The sequence below is a fragment of the Chiloscyllium plagiosum genome, unplaced genomic scaffold, assembly GCF_037043375.1.
Source record: "Chiloscyllium plagiosum isolate Xiang-an unplaced genomic scaffold, Cpla_swu_hap1 HiC_scaffold_10, whole genome shotgun sequence".
Lineage (NCBI taxonomy): Eukaryota > Metazoa > Chordata > Chondrichthyes > Orectolobiformes > Hemiscylliidae > Chiloscyllium > Chiloscyllium plagiosum.
The window spans coordinates 44,148,978-44,170,058 of NW_028270148.1; the positions used below are offsets into that span (position 1 = coordinate 44,148,978).

At 40.0% G+C, this 21,081-nt stretch overlaps 1 protein-coding gene across 8 annotated transcripts in view; it reads left to right on the forward strand.

The window, feature by feature from the left end:
- The window catches only part of hhat (hedgehog acyltransferase), a 251,337-nt gene that overhangs the window by 112,098 nt on the left and 118,158 nt on the right, over positions 1 to 21,081 (forward strand). For all 8 annotated transcript variants that reach the window (XM_043695749.2, XM_087991309.1, XM_087991308.1 and 5 more), the window contains one exon: positions 19,122 to 19,323. In XM_043695749.2, coding sequence (XP_043551684.1) covers positions 19,122 to 19,323 — 202 coding nt within the window. The remainder of the gene's footprint in view (positions 1 to 19,121; positions 19,324 to 21,081) is intronic.

Sequence of the window (21,081 nt, forward strand, 5' to 3'; positions counted from 1 at the left end):
GCCAGCCTTGGATGCCAGTGGTGACACTCTTGCCTCTGATTCAGAAGGTGTCCCCCAGTTCAGGGGCTCAAGCATATAATGTATGCTGCAAATTCAGTGCTGTAGCAAGAGAGTGCACTGATACATTCTTTAAAATGAGAAATTAAACAAAGGTACCTATCTAACCTAAAGTAAATGGACAAGATCCAGTTGCAATATTCAGAGAAGAGGAGGGAGTTCTCCTCAATGTCCTGGCGAATACTTATTCCTGAAGAAAGGTCATTAAAATACATTACCTGGTCATTATCTGATTGGTATTAGTAGAGTTTTGCTGTCTGCCAATTTCCACACCTTTATCTTGCTGTAGTGACTACTCTGCAGAAGTACTTTATTGACAACACAACACTGGAATTGTCATGGTTCTGCAAAGCTCTATAGAAATATAAAGTATTTCTTTTAGCTACTAGTCTCGTTATAAAATTCCATTGTATTCCAAGTAGTTTTTTCAACACCGACACACACTACTGAGAAATTTCAATTGGGAAAGCATACAGCCGAATTGAGGTTGTAAGTGTTCTTCCTATTCCCTACTGTAACTTCCATGATGCTCAAGAAAAATCCTGGTGAAATAGCAACAATGTTATTTATAAAATTTTGCCAGCATTTCCATTGATCATCTGTTGGACAATGGGAGAAATTACATCACTGTATTTCATTACAGCTTCTTACAAGGCAGCAAAAAGAACCTTACATGAAAATCAAAAAGGCACTTGAGGTATTTTTAAATGAGAACAGCTAATGGTAATTTGCCTATCTAACGAGCTTTTCTGAATTATAGGGTATCACTTTTCTAGGATACAACCGAGGTTATTCTTCTTCTGTACGTCTCAGCAGGTTGCGACATTGTGTCAGAATGAAGCCAGCAATCTTGAAGAGGTTGGAGCTCAATTTAGTCTTAAATTGTCATCTATTGTAACTGATTCTTTTAGAATGTCTACAAGCCATTGAGATTCATTGCTTTCAATTATGCATTTTACGTAAATTAAATCGAATAAGGCAGAAAATTCACAGCAGTTATATAAATGTCCTGATTTGAGAGACAGACTAACATTCATCAGACTTCGGTGCTACACCCAATATGTGAAAATTCCTTTGTCTAGAGCTCTATGACTTTTCAATATTTATTTTATTTTTATTTATGAATTATGGGTTTTGATTTCTTACTTTTAGTCTTATAAATGTCATCTCAGGTTTTTGTATAATTCATGATCGTTCGGCTTGATTTGAGTTTACATAAAGTAAGCTTTATATTTTCTTAATTTCACATGGGTATGTGTGGTAAAATATAGTAACAGGAACAGCATTAATTGATTAATAATACACAACATCTTTTAAAAAATTGTGATATTACTTTTTGAGTTGTTAGGGTGACTATGAAAAGATCTTGTTGCGCAGTGGTAGTATTCCTACCTGTGGGCCAGAAGCTTCAGGTTTAAATCCAAGATTTATTTCTCCAATCAGATTGGTTATCATCCTATAAATACTTACAATTTACCTGATGACATGCAGTAGGTGCAGTCTCCTGGTCAGCCAGCCTGCAGAAAGCAGTGGCAAACTGCAGCATTGGAATTTCTTTTATAAATTTTAAAATTTTATAAATAACATTTTTGCTATTTCACCAGGATTTTTCTTGAGCATCATGGAAGTTACAGTAGGGAATAGGAAGAACACTTACAACCTCAATTCGGCTGTATGCTTTCCCAATTGAAATTTCTCAGTAGTGTGTGTCGGTGTTGAAAAACCTACTTGGAATACAATGGGATTTTATAACGAGACTAGTAGCTAAAAGAAATTCCAATCTTGGAAACGTAAGTGGAAGCAAAAACAGGGTGACCATGTTCGTAAATATGCAAAGCACTATAACCATTTGTACAAACTAAAATCATTACCAAATAGAGTCTATTGCTGCCTCAGAAAGCAAGGCTTATTGAATTTACATCCAAATGTTTTCACATTCTTCTACTTAATATGTTAATTAATTGAACTCATTGTTAAAATGTAAACTTACAGATTTGATTGACTTCCACTTCTGCTTACTTGACAGTGGGACCTTGATGTTTAGTTGGAATAAATCTGAATGGAGCAGATTATCTTGCGACTGTGAATGTTTACCTGCATCTTTCTGCTCCTTTATGTTTTTACTCTAAAGTACAAGCTGATAACAGCATGGCAAGAATAATGAAACATCTGAGAGCTTGGTAAACAATGGGACTAACAGACAGTCTGTTAACCAGTGGAATTACAGGAGTGAGAAAGAATCAAAGCAATAACAGAGGTGAATTAGATTAGGCAAATTGAAGTGAAATCAAGAACAGAAATTTTAAAAAGAATTGTGATAGTGAATAAAGAAGTTAAAAGCTTCTTTAAAACTTCAAAAAAATCCTAGCTATAGTCTGTTGTTGTGTGATATTTTGCCTGAAATGTTGGTTCTCCTGCTCCTCGGATGCTGCCTGATCTGTGCTTTTCCAGTACCACACTCTTGATTTTTAACTTTGTCCACCTCAGTCCAACACCGGCACCTCCATATCAGGAATAAAGAAGGAGGACAGAAAAGAAAGAAAATACATATTTGGCTATCATCTGTTGTTTAAGGGTTTTGTGTGCAAATTAGCTGCTACATTTCTTATATTAGAATAGTTATATTTAGTAAGTACGTCATTGGTTGTAGATTGGGTGTCCCCAAGTCTCAAACAATGAAATAAATACTTGTTACATTTTTTTCGATCTTTTTTCTTTTGATTATTTTGTTTGGTTACAATACCCTAATTGGCATCTTCCCCAGTTTTCCTTTTTGTTGCTCTGATATTTTTAACGCTTGAAGATTTTTAAAATGCCAGACTTTAAATATTCAATTAAAAATGTACCATCTTAAAGGGTGAGACTCTACAATTCAACAGAATCTGCAATTGGTTTAAGCCACACCACTGTTTGGTCTCCACATTATTTTTGAGAAATTGCACAATTAACTTACCTCAAAGCTTGACATGGTAATTGATATTGTAAGCATAGTTTTAATGATGTGATAATATAGTCCATATTAATATGTCTAATCCAGAAACTGAGCTATTTAAACTGTGGAGTATCACTTCAGGCAGTAAACTGCTTTTAAACTTTACCTTGTCTTAAAGGTAGCCTGTCCCTCTTGGAAGTTGTACAGAATTTCAGGTGGCCACTACTGAATAGTATGGCAGCAATTAGGGGGAGAAGATGTCATAATTGTAATGTCATTAGGCTCGTAGTCAGGAGGCCAAGGATAATGCTCTGGAGGTATTGGTTTAAATCCACTGTATTGGGATTTAAATTCAATGAATAAATCTGAAACTGAAAGCTAGTCTCAGTAACAGTAACATGAAATTGTTAGTGATTGTTATCAAAACCCACATTTTAATTGTAGACTTAGTTATGTGATTGACTCTTAACTGCCCTCTGAAATGGCCTAGCAAACCACTCACTTGGGTGACATGTTGTTCTTGCCAATGAAACGCATGTCCCATTAATGGATGATGTATAGAAGAGGAATTGGGCACCAGGCAGAAAGTGGGGTCCAGGTTGGTGAATGCAGTAGTGAATAGAAGAAGAGAAACCATGATTAAAGAATCATGTTTCCAGCACAGAAGGAGGCTATTCAACCCAATCTCTCCACACCAGTCGATAAAATTCTGACCTCACAAATCTTATTTTCCACCTTTTGGCTTATAGCCCTGAGGGCTATGACAACATGGGTGAACATTTAAATTTTGCTTAAGTGTTACGAGAGTTTCTGACTTAAGTCACCCTTTCAGCTAGGTTCCAGACTTCCAGCACCCTCTGCGTGAAAAAAACTTCTCCTCGACTCCCCTCTTAACCTTTATATCTGCACTATTTATCCCCCTCATAATCTTATGCACCTCTGTCAGGGCCCCTCTCAACCTTCATTGCTCCAAGAAAACAATCTCAGGTTATGCAGACTTTCGTAATAGCACAGACCCTCCAATCAGAGTAAGTCTTCGCTGCACCCTCTCTAGTGCAATTACTTCAGTCCTATAATGTGAGCAGACTGCATGTAGTGTTCCAGTTGTGGCCTAACCAATATTTTATATAGTTCCAACATAATTTCGCAGCACCTATATTATGTATCTCAGCTAGAAAAGGGAAGTTTCCCATTTGCCATTTTAACCACCTTCTCAATTGCCTGGTTTCCTTTAGGGATCTGTAGATATACACGCCAAAGTTTCTCTGATCTTCAGTACTTTCCAGGGATCCGATCATTCATAGTGAATCGCTTTTGTTGTTAATTCTCCCCAAGTGTGTTAGCTCACATTTTTCAGTGTTGAATTCCATTTACCACTGCTTTGACCATCTCACCAGACCATTGATATCATCCTGCAATTTATGGGTATCGTCTTCACTATATTCTATTGTATCCATTTTTGTATCATCCATGAATTTCTTAATTGTACACTTTAAAATCATAGAATCCCTACAATGTGTAAGCAGGCCATTTGACCCATCAAGTCCACACCGACCCTCCAAGGAGGATCAATGTTTACCACAAACAGCAAGGGCCCCACCATTGAGGATGTGGTACTACACTTAGGTTTTCATTGCAGTGCTGGAAGACCAGAAGTTAACCAAAAAGGCTGTTCCTGTAGATTGAGACCTTTTCAGGAACATAACTGTTATTTGTTCATTTGCAACCATTCTGCTCCCTTATCTTATTTCTGGCATCTGTATTGATTCTAAGAATTCCTTTCTTCAAATGCTGTCAGAGATCAAAAAAAAACTCTTAGGTTCCGGGATATTTCCTGCAAATTGCCAATATTTGGATCATTGCAAGGGATCTTTGTGACAAAAAAGACTGCCCCTGCTATATTTAATTAATTTCTGTCCTGTGTGTGGATGTCTAACCCAGGAAACCTAAGGTATCTGAAAAAATTGCTCTCTTTATGATTAGCTCTTCTTGAAATCCATCCCGAAAGTGTTCTTTTGGTTTTGTTTGTAAAGAAATGTGGCAGCTGAATCCAGAAATATTCTCGTGTCATAGTTTACACATGGACATTCCAGAGTTTCCATCTATACAAAAAACGTGAACAATGACACGGAAGAAGGACAGATTGCAATTGTTCTGATTTACGACCACAGCTATTAATAATGTGATTTTTTAAAGAACAAATTAAATTGTATTTTCTGTCTTAAGAACTGACAAACACCTTTCAAAATGTTTAATTACTGTGAGTGTAAAACAAATTTTTTTAGCTGAAACAAATAGAATAAAATTATCTGCTAGACACTCATTTAAAATTATAAACTGAAAGCTTGTTTTCTGAGCAATAAAATTGCTGGACAGGGATGTTCATTTAACAAGTCAGAGAGTATGTATGTGAGATTTGGTGTGCATTTTTAAGAGGATGATTTTCCATGGACCTTGTCCCACTGTGCCACTATAACTATGTTATAAATTCCATGTACATGAACATGAGCTATAACTCTCAGAAGTCCCAGCAGCAGTGCAGAAGAATCTTAAAATTTGTTTATTTTTAAGCCATGTAATTTTGGGTCAATGAGTTCGATATTAATAGAATGTTATCTTGATCTGATTTTTGTAAGCTGCATGCAAATAAGTGATATGACAGCCATGATTTTCTATTCCCTGGAGAAGCAAGAATAATGGCAAATGAGATGTTACTTGAGTGAAAATCGAAAAATCAGATTCTCACTGTTCTATTTAAGTCTTTCTTTTCTGGATGACAAGATAATGTCTTCACCAGCAAGTGGCAAGAATTTTATCTCCACGCATGTGCTTCTCATTAATCACATGACTCACTAGAACTTACTTCACCTTTCCAATTAACCTCTGCCAAATTAAGATACTTGATGCTTCAGAAACCTGGCTGCTCCAATCCGGATTGGTACATAGCTTTCACTACGTTTACTGATACCTTCACAAGACTGCTTCTCTTCATTTTTGCTGAGAATGTTACAAATGTAACCGATATCTCCTGTTAATTAAAGCAGGGTGTGTTCCTGGACCTTCGCTGTGTCCCCTGGGCAATGATAATGGACCAATCTCACCGTCTCAGTTAGTGTTTAACCAATAGGGTCAACCAGCTTTTGTTCTTATTCCAAGGTCCCATCAGCACTTTCATAAACCATTTTACGGAGGTCAAGATTATTAAACTGCATGAGAAGGAGTATTGTAATCTTGAAAGTAATCTTGCAGTAGTAGATGCGCCCAACAATCTTATTGCTTGTGTCCTTCACCAGGTGTGACACAGCCCTCTTTAGCTGTATAACTTGGAGCCTTATGGACAAAGATGTTAGGGGTAAAGGGTCCCATTTAGTCAAGTTGCGTACTTTGTCTTAGTGTTCTCATAGACCTGTGGCAAGTTGAGGAAGCTTAGCAGAAGTCAATCTAGCAGTTCCTCTTGTGCAAAGCAACTATCGCTGCAAACAACTGCTGCAGAAGATGCGAGAGACAACTCCATCTGCCGCAGGCTGCTGCACTGCCTCTTGGGAGAGGCTGTATGACACAGCACTTGTGCAGAACAGGAACTGCAGGCTTATCTGCAAATGGCTGACAGCCAGTGCAGAAAATGCACTTACACCCTCACAATGCATGCAGAACTTTAGCTTGAAATGAGCCTTTACTGAGCCCTTGCACTATCTAAGGATTTTCACTGATACCACTTCTAGTGATATGGACCATGAACAGAGCCCAGGACTGTGGGATACCTCATGCCTAGGAACTGGAACCCCAGGTTTTTCTCAGCCTGCTGTACCTGGTTGGAAGACAGCTCAGGTTGACTTTGAAGACATTGTGGTCATCCCCTAGAAGGTGCTGAGAGTGTTCTGCACAGACTCACCATCCTCTGTCTAAGCTGTTGGAGTTAATGGTAATGGAGTCACTGCCATGAGAATGGTGGAGGGGCAAGACGCTTGTGGAACGTGCTGAGAGGAAGTGCCCAGTGTACCTTTCTGATGCTGCTTCTCCCTGTGGATGCTTTTGACACCATCCTGTTTCCTTGAGAAGATGGAACATCCAAATTGAGTTTGACATACATTGCCTCTCTCTCAACTTTCCTTTGGCCAAGCATCCATGGCACAGAGAGTTTTTGCCAACCTGGGTCAGCAAAGTAGCTTCTACCCTTTTCTTGGAGACAGCCAAATGCTCATGCTTTGGAGCCATCACAGCGGGTGAGAATGTGGACAGACTTCATCATTCATTTCAGCATACAGAGAGCCTGTACCGCATCCAGCCTTTCCCTGCCAATCAAGTATTTCAATTATGACCAAGACAGGGGCATGTCTTTCCTGGGGCTGAGCAGGTGCCTAATCTCCAGCAGTCCTCTTTGTGTCAGAGACTTCTGTCTTTCCTTCATTCATTAGCTGCAGCCAGATGTCAGTAATGTGCTTATCAGGCAGTATCCCTGAATCTACTCTTGCTAAGGTACTAAGGTGATGCTGGTGGAAGGTATATGTGAACTACTTGTTTTCACAGTTTTCCTCCGCAGAGGTAGTGCTGATGCAAAGCACCTCATGCTGTGGCCTCTTTCACTGCACAGTGTCCTGGGTGGCGCTACTACCTTCAGAAGAGAAGAGAAAATAATTACTTGCTAAACATACAGATTAGATTATGCAGAACAATGCTTGCCTTCCTGCACCTTTGAGAAGTGGAGAGCGCAATGTGGCCTTTTGTTATCTCCCATCACCACGGGAATAGTTCTGGTCTTCCACAGCTAGCTCAGCAGACCTTTCCTCCAAGGGGGAAGAAGATCTTGATATCTAGCATCCCTCCTCATTGGTCTTGCCCCCTCTATCTTTTGTGGACCAATTATTCCTGTAGTGAGACAAAGAGAAGGGTTGAACATGATGGAAATGTATGCAGCAGCATTGTGTAAAAATGCATAACAATGCAAAGTGGTCAGGTAGGTAAGTCTGAAGTCCCAGTAGGCAGGACGGGCTAGGAGTTTGAGAGGATAATGGGGTGTGAGCTTTTGACCACATATTACAGAATGTGATGCTAAGATTTGCAAACCTTGAGGTTTTGTGAGATGCCTCTGCAATGACAGAGTTAAACTGAGTCTCCTCGTGAATGTGAGGTAGAGGAGAGAAATGAAGCTACTTGCCATTGCAGGGAGCAGAAGATCATTGGCTTTCCAGTCCTGACCAGTACTGCAATCTCAGCACAGGCTGGTTGGATTTGATGAGATGGCCTCCTGGTGTGGTCACCCTGGAAGAGAATGGACCTTCTCTTGGTGACATAGTAGTGCCTGAAAGATAGTGTTAGCAAACCTGAAAGACAGCTTCAATTTGTTAAAAGGTATTTCTGGTTTCTGAGAGCAGTCACCACAGGCTGAAGGGAAATTCTTGGCTTGTAGTGATTGAAATTGTGTTTTGTTGACCTTTAAATATGTTTTTCTTTATGTATTCATTTTGTGGGATGTGGGTGTCGCTGGCTGGGCCAGTATTTATTACAAGTCCTTAGTTCCCCTTGAGAAGGTGGTGGTGAGCTTCTTTCTTGAACCGCTGCAGTACACCTCTGTGGTTTGACCCACAATGCCATTTGGGAGGGAATTCCAGGACTTTAACCCAGCAACAGTGAAGGAGCGGCCATATATTTCCAAGTCAGGATGGTGAGTGGCTTGGAGGGGAACTTGCAGGTGGTACTATTTCCATGTATCTGCTGCCCTTATCCTGGCTCATGGGTTTGGAAGGTGCTGTCTGAGGATCTTTGGTGAATTCTGCAGTGCATCTTATAGATAGTGCACACTACTGCTACTGAGCGTTGGTTGTGGAGGGAGTGGATGATTGTGGATGTAGTGCCAGTCAAGTGGGCTGTTTTGTCCTGGATGGTGTCAAGCTTCTTGAGTGTTGTTGGAGCTTCACTCATCCAGGCAAGTGGGGAGTATTTCATCACACTCCTGACTTATGCCTTTTAGATAGTGGGCAGGCTATGAGGAGTCAGGAGGTGAGTTACTCACAGCAGTATTCCTGGCCTCTGACCTACAGTTGTAGCTACTGCATTTATGTGGTGAGTCCAGTTGAGTTTCTGATCAATGATAACCCCTGGGATGTTGATAGTGGGGGATTCAATGATGGTAACACCATTGAATGTCAAGAGACAGTGGTTAGATTGTTTCTTATTGTTAATGGTCATAGCCTGGCATTTGTGTGGTGTGAATGTTACTTGCTACTTGTCAGCCCAAGCCTGGATATTGTCCAGATTTGGACATGGACTGCTTCAGTTTCTGAGGAGTTGTGAATGGTGTTGAATATCGTGCAATCATTGGTGAACATCCCCACTTCTGACCTTATGATGGAGGGAAGGTTATTGAAGCAGCAGCTGAAGATGGTTGGGCCTAGGATACTAGCCTGAGGAACTCCTGCAGAGATATCCTGGAACTGAGACGACTGACCTCCAACAACCAAGACCATCTTCCTATGTGTCAGGTATGACTCTGTCCACTGGAGAGTTTGACCCCAATACTCATTGATTCCAGTTTAACTAGAGCTCCTTGATGCCACTCAGTCAAATATAATATTGATCAAAGTTTGTGAGAAGATTTGTAGCTCGGGTGCTCGTTGTTGTGGTTCTGTTCGCTGAGCTGGGAATTTTGTGTTGCAGGCATTTCGTCCCCTGTCTAGGTGACATCCTCAGTGCTTGGGAACCTCCTGTGAAGTGCTTCTGTGATGTTTCCTCCGGCATTTATAGCGGTTTGTCTCTGCCGCTTCCGGTTTTCAGTTCCAGCTGTCCGCTGCAGTGGCCAGTATATTGGGTCCAGGTTGATGTGTTTGTTGATAGAATCTGTGGATGAGTGCCATGCCTCTAGGAATTCCCTGGCTGTTCTCTGTTTGGCTTGTCCTATAATAGTAGTGTTGTCACAGTCGAACTCATGTTGCTTGTCATCTGCGTGTGTGGCTACTCTGGTCGTGTTGTTTCGTGGCTAGTTGATGTTCATGGATACGGATCGTTAGCTGTCTTCCTGTTTGTCCTATGTAATGTTTTGTGCAGCCCTTGCATGGGATTTTGTACATTATGTTGGTTTTGCTCATGCTGGGTATCGGGTCCTATGTCCTGGTAAGTTGTTGTCTGAGAGTGGCTGTTGGTTTGTGTGCTGTTATGAGTCCTAGTCGTCGTAGTAGTCTGGCTGTCAGTTCATAAATGTTCTTGATGTATGGTAACGTGGCTAGTCCTTTGGGTTGTGGCATGTCCTCATTCTGTTGTCTTTCCCTTAGGCATCTGTTGATGAAATTGCGGGGGTATCCGTTTTTGGCGAATACATTGTATAGGTGTTCTTCTTCCTCTTTTTGCAGTTCTGGTGTGCTGCAGTGTGTTGTGGCCCTTTTGAATAGTGTCTTGATGCAACTTCTTTTGTGTGTGTTGGGGTGGTTGCTTTCGTAATTCAGGACTTGGTCTGTGTGTATGGCTTTCTTGTATACCTTTGTGGTGAATTCTCTGTTCGGTGTTCTCCGTACCATCATGTCTAGGAATGGGAGTTGGTTGTCCTCTTCTACCTCTCTAGTGAATCTGATTCCTGTGAGTGTGGCGTTGATGATCCGGTGTGTGTTTTCTATTTCTGTGTTTTTAATGATTACAAAGGTGTCATCCACATATCTGCCCCAGAGTTTGGGTTGAATTTGCGGTAGGACTGTTTGTTCTAGTCTTTGCATTACAGCTTCTGCTATGAGTCCAAGGATGGGTGAGCTCATGGGTGTGCCGTTGATTTGTTCATATATTTGGTTGTTGAATATGAAGTGTGTTGTGAGGCACAGGTCCAGTAGTTTGAGTATGCCGTCTTTGTTGATAGGCTCCCCGTCTTGTTGTCTGTTCTGTATGTCCAGCAGGTTGGCTATTGTTTCTCTGGCTAGGGTATTTGTCGATAGAGGTGAACAGTGCCGTTACATCGAATGAGACCATAGTTTCTTCCTTGTCTATGTGTATATTTCTGATGATGTCCAAGAATGCCTGTGTTGACTGTATCGAGTGTCTGGATCCGATGATCAGGTGTTTCAGTTTCTGTTGTAGTTCTTTAGCCAGTTTGTGTGATGGTGTCCCTGGTAGCGATAAGATGGGTCTGAGTGGTATGTCTGGTTTGTGCACTTTAGGTAGTCCATAGAATCTGGGGGTGGTGTTGCTTTCAGGTTTCATTCTCTGTAGGTCAAACCTGGTAATTTGTCCGTTTTTTTTGCAGGTTACTCAGTGTGTTGTTTATCCTATTGGTGAGCTGCGGAGTGGGGTCAAACTCCCTCTTTGGTAGGTGTTGGTATCTGCCAGTAGTTATTGCGCTTTCTAGATGTATTCTGCTTTGTCCAGGATGACCGTCGTTCTGCCTTTGTCTGCTGGTAGTATGATTATGTTCTTATCATTTCTTAGTGTTTTTAGTGCTTCCCTCTCCTTGGTGTTGAGGTTGTGTGTTTGTCTTTTCCTTGTTATCAGGGGTACGATACTTTGTCTCATTGTTTGATGTGTCTCTTCTGTCAGTCCATTGTTTTTGAGTGTGCATTCTAGTACTGCTAGGAAGTCTGCTGTCTTGGTGTCCCTGTGGTTATAGTTGAGTCCCTTGGCCAGTATTGTTCTTTCCGTGTCTGAGGGAGAGGTTTCTAACCCAGGTATGTGTTGTGGCATGTGTAGAGGCATGGCACTCATCCACAGCTTCTATCAACAAACACATTGACCTGGACCCAATATACCGGCCACTGCAGCAGACAGCTGGAACTGACAACCGGAAGCGGCAGAGACAAACCACTATAAATGCCGGAGGAAACAACACAGAAGTGCTTCACAGGAGGCTCCCAAGCACTGAGGATGTCACCTAGACAGGGGACGAAATGTCTGCAACACAAATTCCCAGCTCGGCGAACAGAACCACAATAATATTGATGTCAAGGGCTGTGACTCTCACCTCACCTCTAGAATTCAGCTCTTTGTCCATATTTGAACCAACGATGTAATGAGGTCAGGCGCTGAGTTGCCCTGCGAAATCTAAGCTGGATGTCACTGAGCAGGGTGTTGCTGAGCAGGTGCTGCTTGATAGCACTGTTGATGACATCTTCCATCACTTTATTGATAATTGAAACTAGACTGTTCGGATAGTGATTGGCCAGGTTGGATTTGTCCTGCTTTTTATGTACAGTACATACTTGGGCAATTTTCCACATTGTTGGGGGTAAATGTCAGTGATGTAACTGTACTGGAAGAGCTTGGCTAGGGGTGCAGCAAGTTCTGGAGCACAAGTCTTCAGCACTATTGCCAGAAAGTTGTCAGGGCTCATAGCCTTTGAAGTACCTAGTGCCTCCAAGCATTTCTTGATATCACGTGGAGTGAATTGAATTGACTGAAGACTGGTATTTGTAATGCTGGGAACCAGTGGAGGAAACAAAGATGGATCATCCACTCGAAACTTCTCGTTGAAGATTGCTGTGTAAGTTTCAGCTTTATCTTTTGCACTGAAGTGCTGGACTCTTCCATCATTGAGGGTGGGGCCTCCTCTAGTGAGTTGTTTAATTATCCAACACCAGTCCTGACTGGATGTGGCTGGACTTCAGGGATTAGATCTCTTCCATTGGTTGTGGGGTTGCTTAGCTCTATCACTTGCTGCTTATGCTGTTGGGCATGCAAGTAGTCCTGTTTGGTGGCTTCATTGGGTTAGCACTTTATCTTAATGTATATCTAGTGCTGCTCCTGGCGTGCCCTTCTGCACTCTCCATTGAACCGAGCTTGATTGCCTGGCTTGATGGTCATGGTTGAGTTGGGAATATGCCAGGTCATGAGGTTATAGATTGTGCTGGAGTACAATTCTGCTGTCTTTGATGGCCCACAATGCCTCATGGATGCCCAGTCTTGAGCCTGATGGCCTCCTCCAGACCCAAAAAGCTAATGCAGTCAAGTCATTCCATCTTTAGATCTATTCTGCTTTAACTGATCCCCCAATCATGATCTAGAACTTCAACACTTTCACTGCCTATACAACCTCTCTTATGTTTTGATTGCACCTATCTGCTATTGTACTTTGGATTTGTGAAACAGACTTCTCACTCAAAGGCCTATAAAGGAACTCCTGCTCCTGCCTGTGGATAGTTTTACTAACAGAGCTGCTGTTCTTTTTCTTTAAATGTGCTGTATGTTACATTCATCTATCTTCGCGCCACCTTCGCACATTAACTTTAGATGCTGTTAAATTCAGAATGATTTGGAGATGCCGGTGTTGGACTGGGGTGTACAAAGTTAAAAATCACACAACACCAGGTCATAGTCCAACAGGTTTAATTGGAAGCACACTAGCTTTCGGAGCGACACTCCTTCATCACTATCACCTGATGAAGGAGAGTCACTCTGAAAGCTAGTGTGCTTCCAATTAAACCTGTTGGACTATGACCTGGTGTTGTGTGATTTTTAAATTCAGAATGAGGAGACATAGTTTAAGATTAAGAGGTTTCTTTTGTAAGATGGACATCAGGAGAAATTATTTCTTTGAGGAGAAGCTTTTTTTTATGTTGTGAGTCTATGGAAATCACTCCAACAGACAGCAGGAGAGGAGGGTTATTAAATATGTTGATGGCCGAAGTGGATAGATTCTTGATTAACAAAGGAGTCAGGATTAGGTACGAAAGTGGATTTGAGGCCACAGTTGATCAGCAGATATAACCTTATTGAATATGGGACTAGGCCTGAGGGGTCAAATGGCCTAATCCTGTTCCTAATTAATTTGAAATGTTATATTATAATATTTGGGAAATCAATTCTTTTTTCCACATGATGAAAAGTCTTCATCCTTCCAAACCACAAAAGGATTTGGTTAAAATCCAGGTCCACCAGTCAGCCTTGAAGTAATTCACTTACTCCATCCCTTACAGTGATACAGGAGTCAAAAGTAACTTGGCCGGGTTATTTCTTAACATTTTTATCCTAAAAAAAAATGGAAAATGCACCAAATAAACCAAATTCTGTATGCATATTTAATGTTTGTTTAGAAAATATTTATTTCACTTTTAGCTAGTAACTATTGCATCTTCTGAAGTATCTTTGTTTCTGTTCACTCCTGCAGATGAAAGTTGTCTCACGTATTTCAGTATAGTGATTTGTTTTCAAATGTTGTGGTCTTTATTTGAAATGCCAGGTGTTTTGGAGATCTGCAACTTATTTTCTGAAACTTTTCATTATCTTTTCCTTTCTTATAAAATAGGAAAATAGGTGGCAATTTTCTGAGCGCAAACCTCTGTTGAGAATCCTGCCTCCCGGGGGCACATATGGTAAAAATTAAAAAAACTTCACAGGCAGAGTTCCTTTGATCTTGCACTATTTGCTTCCACAGGGAAGGACCGAACATTCAGAAAATTAGCTCCATTGTCAGCTGTTGAAGAGTCCTCTTCTCCACTGTGAGCTTTTCCATGGTGATAACCCTCTCTAAAGGTCTTCATAGCTCATTGTAATGGTAACTACTTGGCTCTGACAAATAAATCATTTGTAGGAGTCCTTGATCTGGAAAATTATATTTTTGTATTTATCTCCCAAAATCCTTTTGTTTTAATTGAAGAGGGTTGATTTCTTTTCAAGTATTTCCAAATCAGGTATGCCAGATGGAAAGTAAAGTTCCCTCTATTTTGCCTGATGATGTGACTTTGATCTTTTTCCAAGACAGAAGTTTTTTTTAATGCATTGGTGTAAATTTTCCCATATCTCTTGCCAATCTTTTTCATGGCTTCCCTAATAGCTCTTATAAAATTGACATTGATATCAAGCATATCATTGAAGGCTTTTTAGTCCGCTATATTTAGTTAGCCAATGTTACTGAAAGCACCACAATCCTGTTTGGGATGGAATTCTGCTTATTGGCCCTGAAAGGAAAGGACTTTTTGCTACCAGTGTGGATGCTGTGCATGAGGACTGACTTTTAAAAAATTACAGAAATTGTACACTTGCTTAAAATTAAGCTCATTTTGCTGCTACATTAAATTGTTTGCTCTAAGTATGTATTGAAGTAACATTGAGTTTTTTGGTACGAAGGGAACAGGCATAGAATTGGAAACTACATTCACTGGAAATTATTCATTAATACAAATGGATTTTAATTGAATAAGATTACCAAAACTAAAAACAGATAAAGTGCCACAAAATGTCAACACTAACTATAGACCATGAGTCTGACGTTGGTGGTAGTCAAGTTGTTGGAAGGAATCTTGAGGTACAGGATTTACATGTATTTGGAAAGGCAAGGAATGATTATGGATAGTTAATATGGCTTTGTGCGTGGGAAATCATATCTCACAAACTTGATTGAGTTTTTAACGAAGTAACGAAGAGGATTGAGGAGGGCAGAATGGTGGAGGTGACCTATATGGCCTTTAGTAAGGCATTTGACAAGGTTCCTCACGGTAGCAAGGTTAGATCACGTGGAATACAGGGAGAACAAGCCGTTTGGATACTAAACTAGCTGGAAGGTAGAAGACAGAGGGTGGTGATGGAGGATTGCTTTTCAGACAGGAAGCCTGTGACCAGTGGAGTACCACAAGGTTTGGTGCTTTATACACTACTTTTCGTCATTTATATAAATGATTTGGATGTGAGTGTAGGAGGTATAGTTGGTAAGTTTGCAGATGGCACCAAAATTGGAGGTGTAGTGGACAGCGAAGAAGGTTACCTCAGAGTACAATGGGACCTTGATCAGATGGGCCAATGGGTCAAGGAGTGGCAGATGGAGTTTAACTTAGATAAATGTAAGGTGCTGTATTTTGGAAATGCAAATCTTACAGGACTTATGCACTTAGTTGTAAAGTCCTAGGGAGCGTTGCTGAAGAAAGAGACCTTGGAGGCAAGTTCATAGTTTCATGAAAGTGGAGATACAGGTAGATAGGAAAGTGAAGAAGGTGTTTGGTGTGCTTTCCTTTATTGGTCAGTGCATTGAGTACAGGAGTTGGGGGGCCATGTTGCAGTTGTCCAGGATGTTGGTTAGGCCACTTTTGGAATATTGTGTGTCATTCTGGTCTCCCTCCTATAGGAAAGATGTTGTGAAACTTGAAAGGGTTCAGAGAAGATTTACAAGGATGTTGCCAGGTTTGGAGGATTTGAGCTGTAGGGAGAGGCTGAACAGGCTGGGGCTGTTTTCGCTGGAGCGTAGGAGGCTGAGAGGTGACCTTATAGAGGTTTACAAAATCATAAGGAGCACAGATAGGGTGAATAGACAAAGTATTTCCCTGGGTTGAGGGAGTCCAGAAATAGAGGGCATGGGTTAAGGTGAGAGGGGAAAGATTTAAAAGGGACCTAAGGGGCAAAATGTGGTGTATGTATGGAATGAGCTGCAAAGGAAGTGGTGGAGGCTGGCACAATTACAACATTTAAAAGACATCTGGATGAGTACATGAATAGGAAGGGTTTAGAGGGAAATGGGGCGAGTGCTGTCAAAGGGACTAGATTAATTTAGGATATCTGGTCCGCATAGATGAGTTAGACTAAAGGGACTGTTTCTGTGATGTACATCTGTATGACTATAAATCTACATGCACCTGTGGAGTGGGAAAAAGCATTAAAATTTCTGCTGGATGACTGTTCCTGAATATTTTCATATTTCCTGTTTTTTATTCTGGATCTCTACCATCTTCTGTGTTTTGTTTGGTGGTAGTGTGTAATTTACTGCTGCTTCTCTTTCTGAATGCGCACCTTGAAGTTCTCTTCTGTCTGGAGTGATTTCTGTTTCTCACTTTTACATTGTTTACTTTCATTATTTGAAGTTTCCCCTCAAGTGTTTGACCAGGTAGTCACTAATACTCCCTTTCACAGCTGTATCTTCCTCAGCAAGTTGAAGGTAGTGGACTGGGTATCAATCAGACAGGCTGATTTGTCCTGGTGAATGTTAAACTTCTCGAGTTTTACTGGTGGTGCGCTAGACGAAAGGAGATTATTCCATTACACGCCATGCTTGTGCTTTGCAGGTGATGATCAGGCTTTGTGGTTGGAGTCGAGAGAAGAGTAAGCAGAGTTCACAGCTGCTGATATCTTATAGCCACAATTTTATAGGGCTGATCCAGTTCACTTTTTGGTCACGGTAATCTGCAGAATGTTGATAGTGGGCAATTCAGTAATGCAAATGCCATTGAATGTCAAGTGGTAATGGTTAGATTCTCTCTTGTTGGAAATGAACATGGCCTGACATGAATGTTACTTGCCACTTATCAGCCCCCTGCTGGATATTTTCCAGGTCTTGTGTGTAGACATCATCTGCTTCACTATTTGAGGAGCTGTAAAAGGTGCTGAACATCATGCAATCATCAGCAAACATCCCCACCTCTGACCTTACAATAGAGGGAAAGTATTTGATGAAACAGCTAAAATGCTTAGGCTAAGGATTCTTACACTGAAATCCTGGGACTAACCTGATTGACTGCCAGCAACCACTAGCACCTTTCTTTATATTGGGTATGACTCCAACTAATGGAGAGCTTTCCTGATTCCCATTGACTCAGCTCTTTGATGCTGCATTCAGTCAAATGTGATCTTGGTGTCCAGACATGCCACTCTTACCTCACTTCTGGAGTTCAGCTGTTCTGTCCATGTTTGAACTAACCATAATGAGTTGAGGCATCCTGGTGGAACGCAAACCGAACAAAAATGAGAAATTGCTGCTCTTCCATTACTTTGCCAGTGATCAAGGGTAGACTGATAAAGCAGTTGTCTTTTTTTTAATTCATTCATGTGATCTGGCTGTCACAGTCTGGACAAGAATTTATTGCCATTTCTGTTGCCTTTGAGAAGATGATAGTGAGCTATCATCTTGAACTACTGCAGTCCATTGGTGTAGGCACATACTCAATGTCATGGGAAATAAGGTTACAGGACTTTGACCCAAATTCTGCTCAATAAGCAAAGTATCAGGAAGATATTCCTTCAATATTCCTCTCTCAGTCTTGATATTTCTCCATCTGAAGAAGACCACAGCCTAATGAGGACTGTTCTTGCCTTGGCACACCCACTAGTATACACTATTCCTAGGGGTTGGTTGTTTACCCTATGTTAATCACTTGTTTAAATTGCTTTAACTAATGATCACAAGGCAAATAGCTAAAGTGTCACCACTCTCCCAACCATCACTTTATCGTAAGGTCACCTTTTCATTGACCTCATGCTGGGAGCCATTTGTTAGTCTGTATGAGACATTTGTATAAATAATAGGTTGCAAGATGCCATGCTGTTAACTTAGGAATATCAATATTGCAACCTGAACCAGGAGATCACAATATTTCTAGTGAGTGTTTGTACTTTTCCAGAGAAAAGAGCAAGTTTCTCTGCTAAGTGACTTTATCCTATGACAAAATTCCATAGGAATTCTGTAATTCCAAAAACTACCATTCCAGATGTGTAAACTGCTAACAAGACTGAATCTAGTCTTCTGTGTTGATTTTAAACACAAGTTGACAAAATCAAAAATGGATAAATTCCTTGACATAATATAAACTTTTCCCAGTAGAATCTGTGGTCTTTATATAAAAATAGCAATTTGGATGTTTATTTGTGAAGTTATCTATTTTCAGAGTTAATTGGGATACATATAAGAAATCTTCTTAATTAGTCCCTAATCACTTAAGTACTTTTCCATTTATGTAAAAGGGTATTGCACTATGGAGCATTCATTTATTTAGAATGTTTTGAATATCTATGTGTGCAGTGAAAATCACACTGCAGAACTTTAATTTTGTAGGCCTGATAGTAACCTATGATGGGACTGTGACACGCTGGCTGAGGGCTGGGAAAATGGTGGCGTTGGTGATGGTGGAGGGAGTGGTTGTGAGGTCCAGTGTGGGTCAAGGCCATTTAACTCCCAAATTTCATTTAACTTAGCGACGTAAGATCGAAGGGCAAAAATGGTGGAAGGCTCAAAGGGGGTCAGGAATATAGCAGTTAGCAGCTGACTATCTATTAATTACCCAGTTTTGCTATTCACGGAAGGCAGGCAGGATTAAAAGTGGAATTGTTTTTCAGATATCAGCAAGGGTGGGGTTTCATTCAGTTTTGTTCCTATGCATGTACTTCCACAGTATTATATAGAAGAGATATGTTTCAATCTAACCTCCTAATGTTGTGTTTGTTATTTTTTGATTTCTTATTTCTGCAGGTATATTTATATTCCTTTGGGAGGTTCACGGCATGGCATACTACGGATCATGTTCTCTTCTGCCGTGGCCTTTAGCTTTGTCTGCTACTGGCATGGTGGCCATAGCTTCATGCTAAATTGGGCAGCTTTGAATTGGGCTGGAGTAATGTTAGAAAGCATACTGAAGATGATCTGTTCCATTTCACCTGTTCAGGAGATTATTGTAAGTGCCAGTTTTATATATCCTGTTGGAAACCTTTACAATACTTTGTTTCTCATTGTCAATGAATGCTGAGAGTGGAGGATTGTAGTAGATTACAAAACCAACATCCTTATATTGCTGGTTCAATTCCATCTTAAAGGACTCTGAATCGTTTACCATCTTGTGTCACAGTGATAGAGTCCCAAGCTCTGGGCTCGACAATTTGGCTTCAAGTTCCACCTGTCCCAGAGGTCTGTCCACATGTCTGAACAGGTTGGATAAAATTTATCATCTTTAAATTATAAATTAAATTGTGAAATGTTTTGAAAGTCCCACATAGGTGCTTCAAGTCCACATCAATATGGAAAAAGATAGCTAATTAATCAATCTTTTTCCATATTAATGGTTTATAAAATGTAATTTATGAAAAGATAATTGTAAGCCACATTGCAAACTGATGATTATTGCTCCTTGCTGTTCAAGCCTGATGCTCATTAAATGAAAGTGGAAGATTTTCTTAGTCTTCAGCTGAGCACTTGAAATTTTAATTTCAAATTTATATATGCAATGAAAATTTAATTTAGCTGAAGTGTATACCCAGTAGGTTTAATTAGTATAACTTGTGAATAGAAATTAAAGAATGATGGGAAACAGATAATGATTTTGTATTTGCATGTAATTTTCTTTTTGTTCTGTAAAATATCCTAAGCTAGAGTTGTGCTGTCAAGGTGCCGGTGTTGAAGTGGGGTGGGCAAAGTTAAAAATCACACAACACCAGGATACTGTTCCACAGCTACCAGATGAAGGAGCAGTGCTGTGAAAGCTCGTACTTCCAAATAAACCTGTTGGACTATAACCTGGTGCTGTGTGATTTTTAACTAAGCTAGAGCCTACATGTTCCTCTCATTATTAACTGAAAATAACCAAAACAGTATTGTTTGTTTGGCACATCCTTAGTTCATTACTTTCAAAGCAATTCTTTATCATTAAATTCCTAGTTGAAGAGAAAAAAAAGTAATATTTTGAGTTTTTGAGTTCATCCAGGACAAATATATAAATTGATCTATAAATAAAATGATTGTATATTTATTACCCTAAATCCTGTATCTTCAGATCAAACAAGTAAAGACTTTTTAAAAGGATTTTTAAAAAATAATTTAGGTTTCAATGATTTCCTCAAATATATAGGGTGGAAGTTATAGTATTCAATATTTAAACAGGAAATTGACTTGACTAATTGACTCAGATATGCAGTATTGTTCATTGGAATTTCTTTCCATTGATAAAAATGTAACTGATTAAATACTTGTCCTTTTAAAATGTACTGCATAGGCTACCACTGATTGTGTATATTTTTCCTATAGTTTGGCTTCACTTGGGAAATTCCAGTACCTTGTCAACATTTGGTACTTTTTTTTCCAGAATCTCGGTGACTGCTCTTAAATTCTTTGTTTAATTGTATGATTTTCCCTTTTTAATATCGTAATTTATATAGCAAACTGGGTGTTTAGTTTCTAACTGCCATTTATCACTTTTCCAAATTGGCATAAATTACACAATGATCAGCATGCATTTGCTATATTCCTTCTCAGTGACTCATCAGTTAAAATAGTTAATCATTTTTTTTTGTTGTTAAAACATATACGAATTTTATAAGTGAAACACAATACCAATCAGTAAATGATTCAACTTGAGATCCACCTACATGTAACATATTCATAATTTGATCATCTATATGTAATTGATTCAGTTCACTCATTTTAAAAATAAAATGAAAGA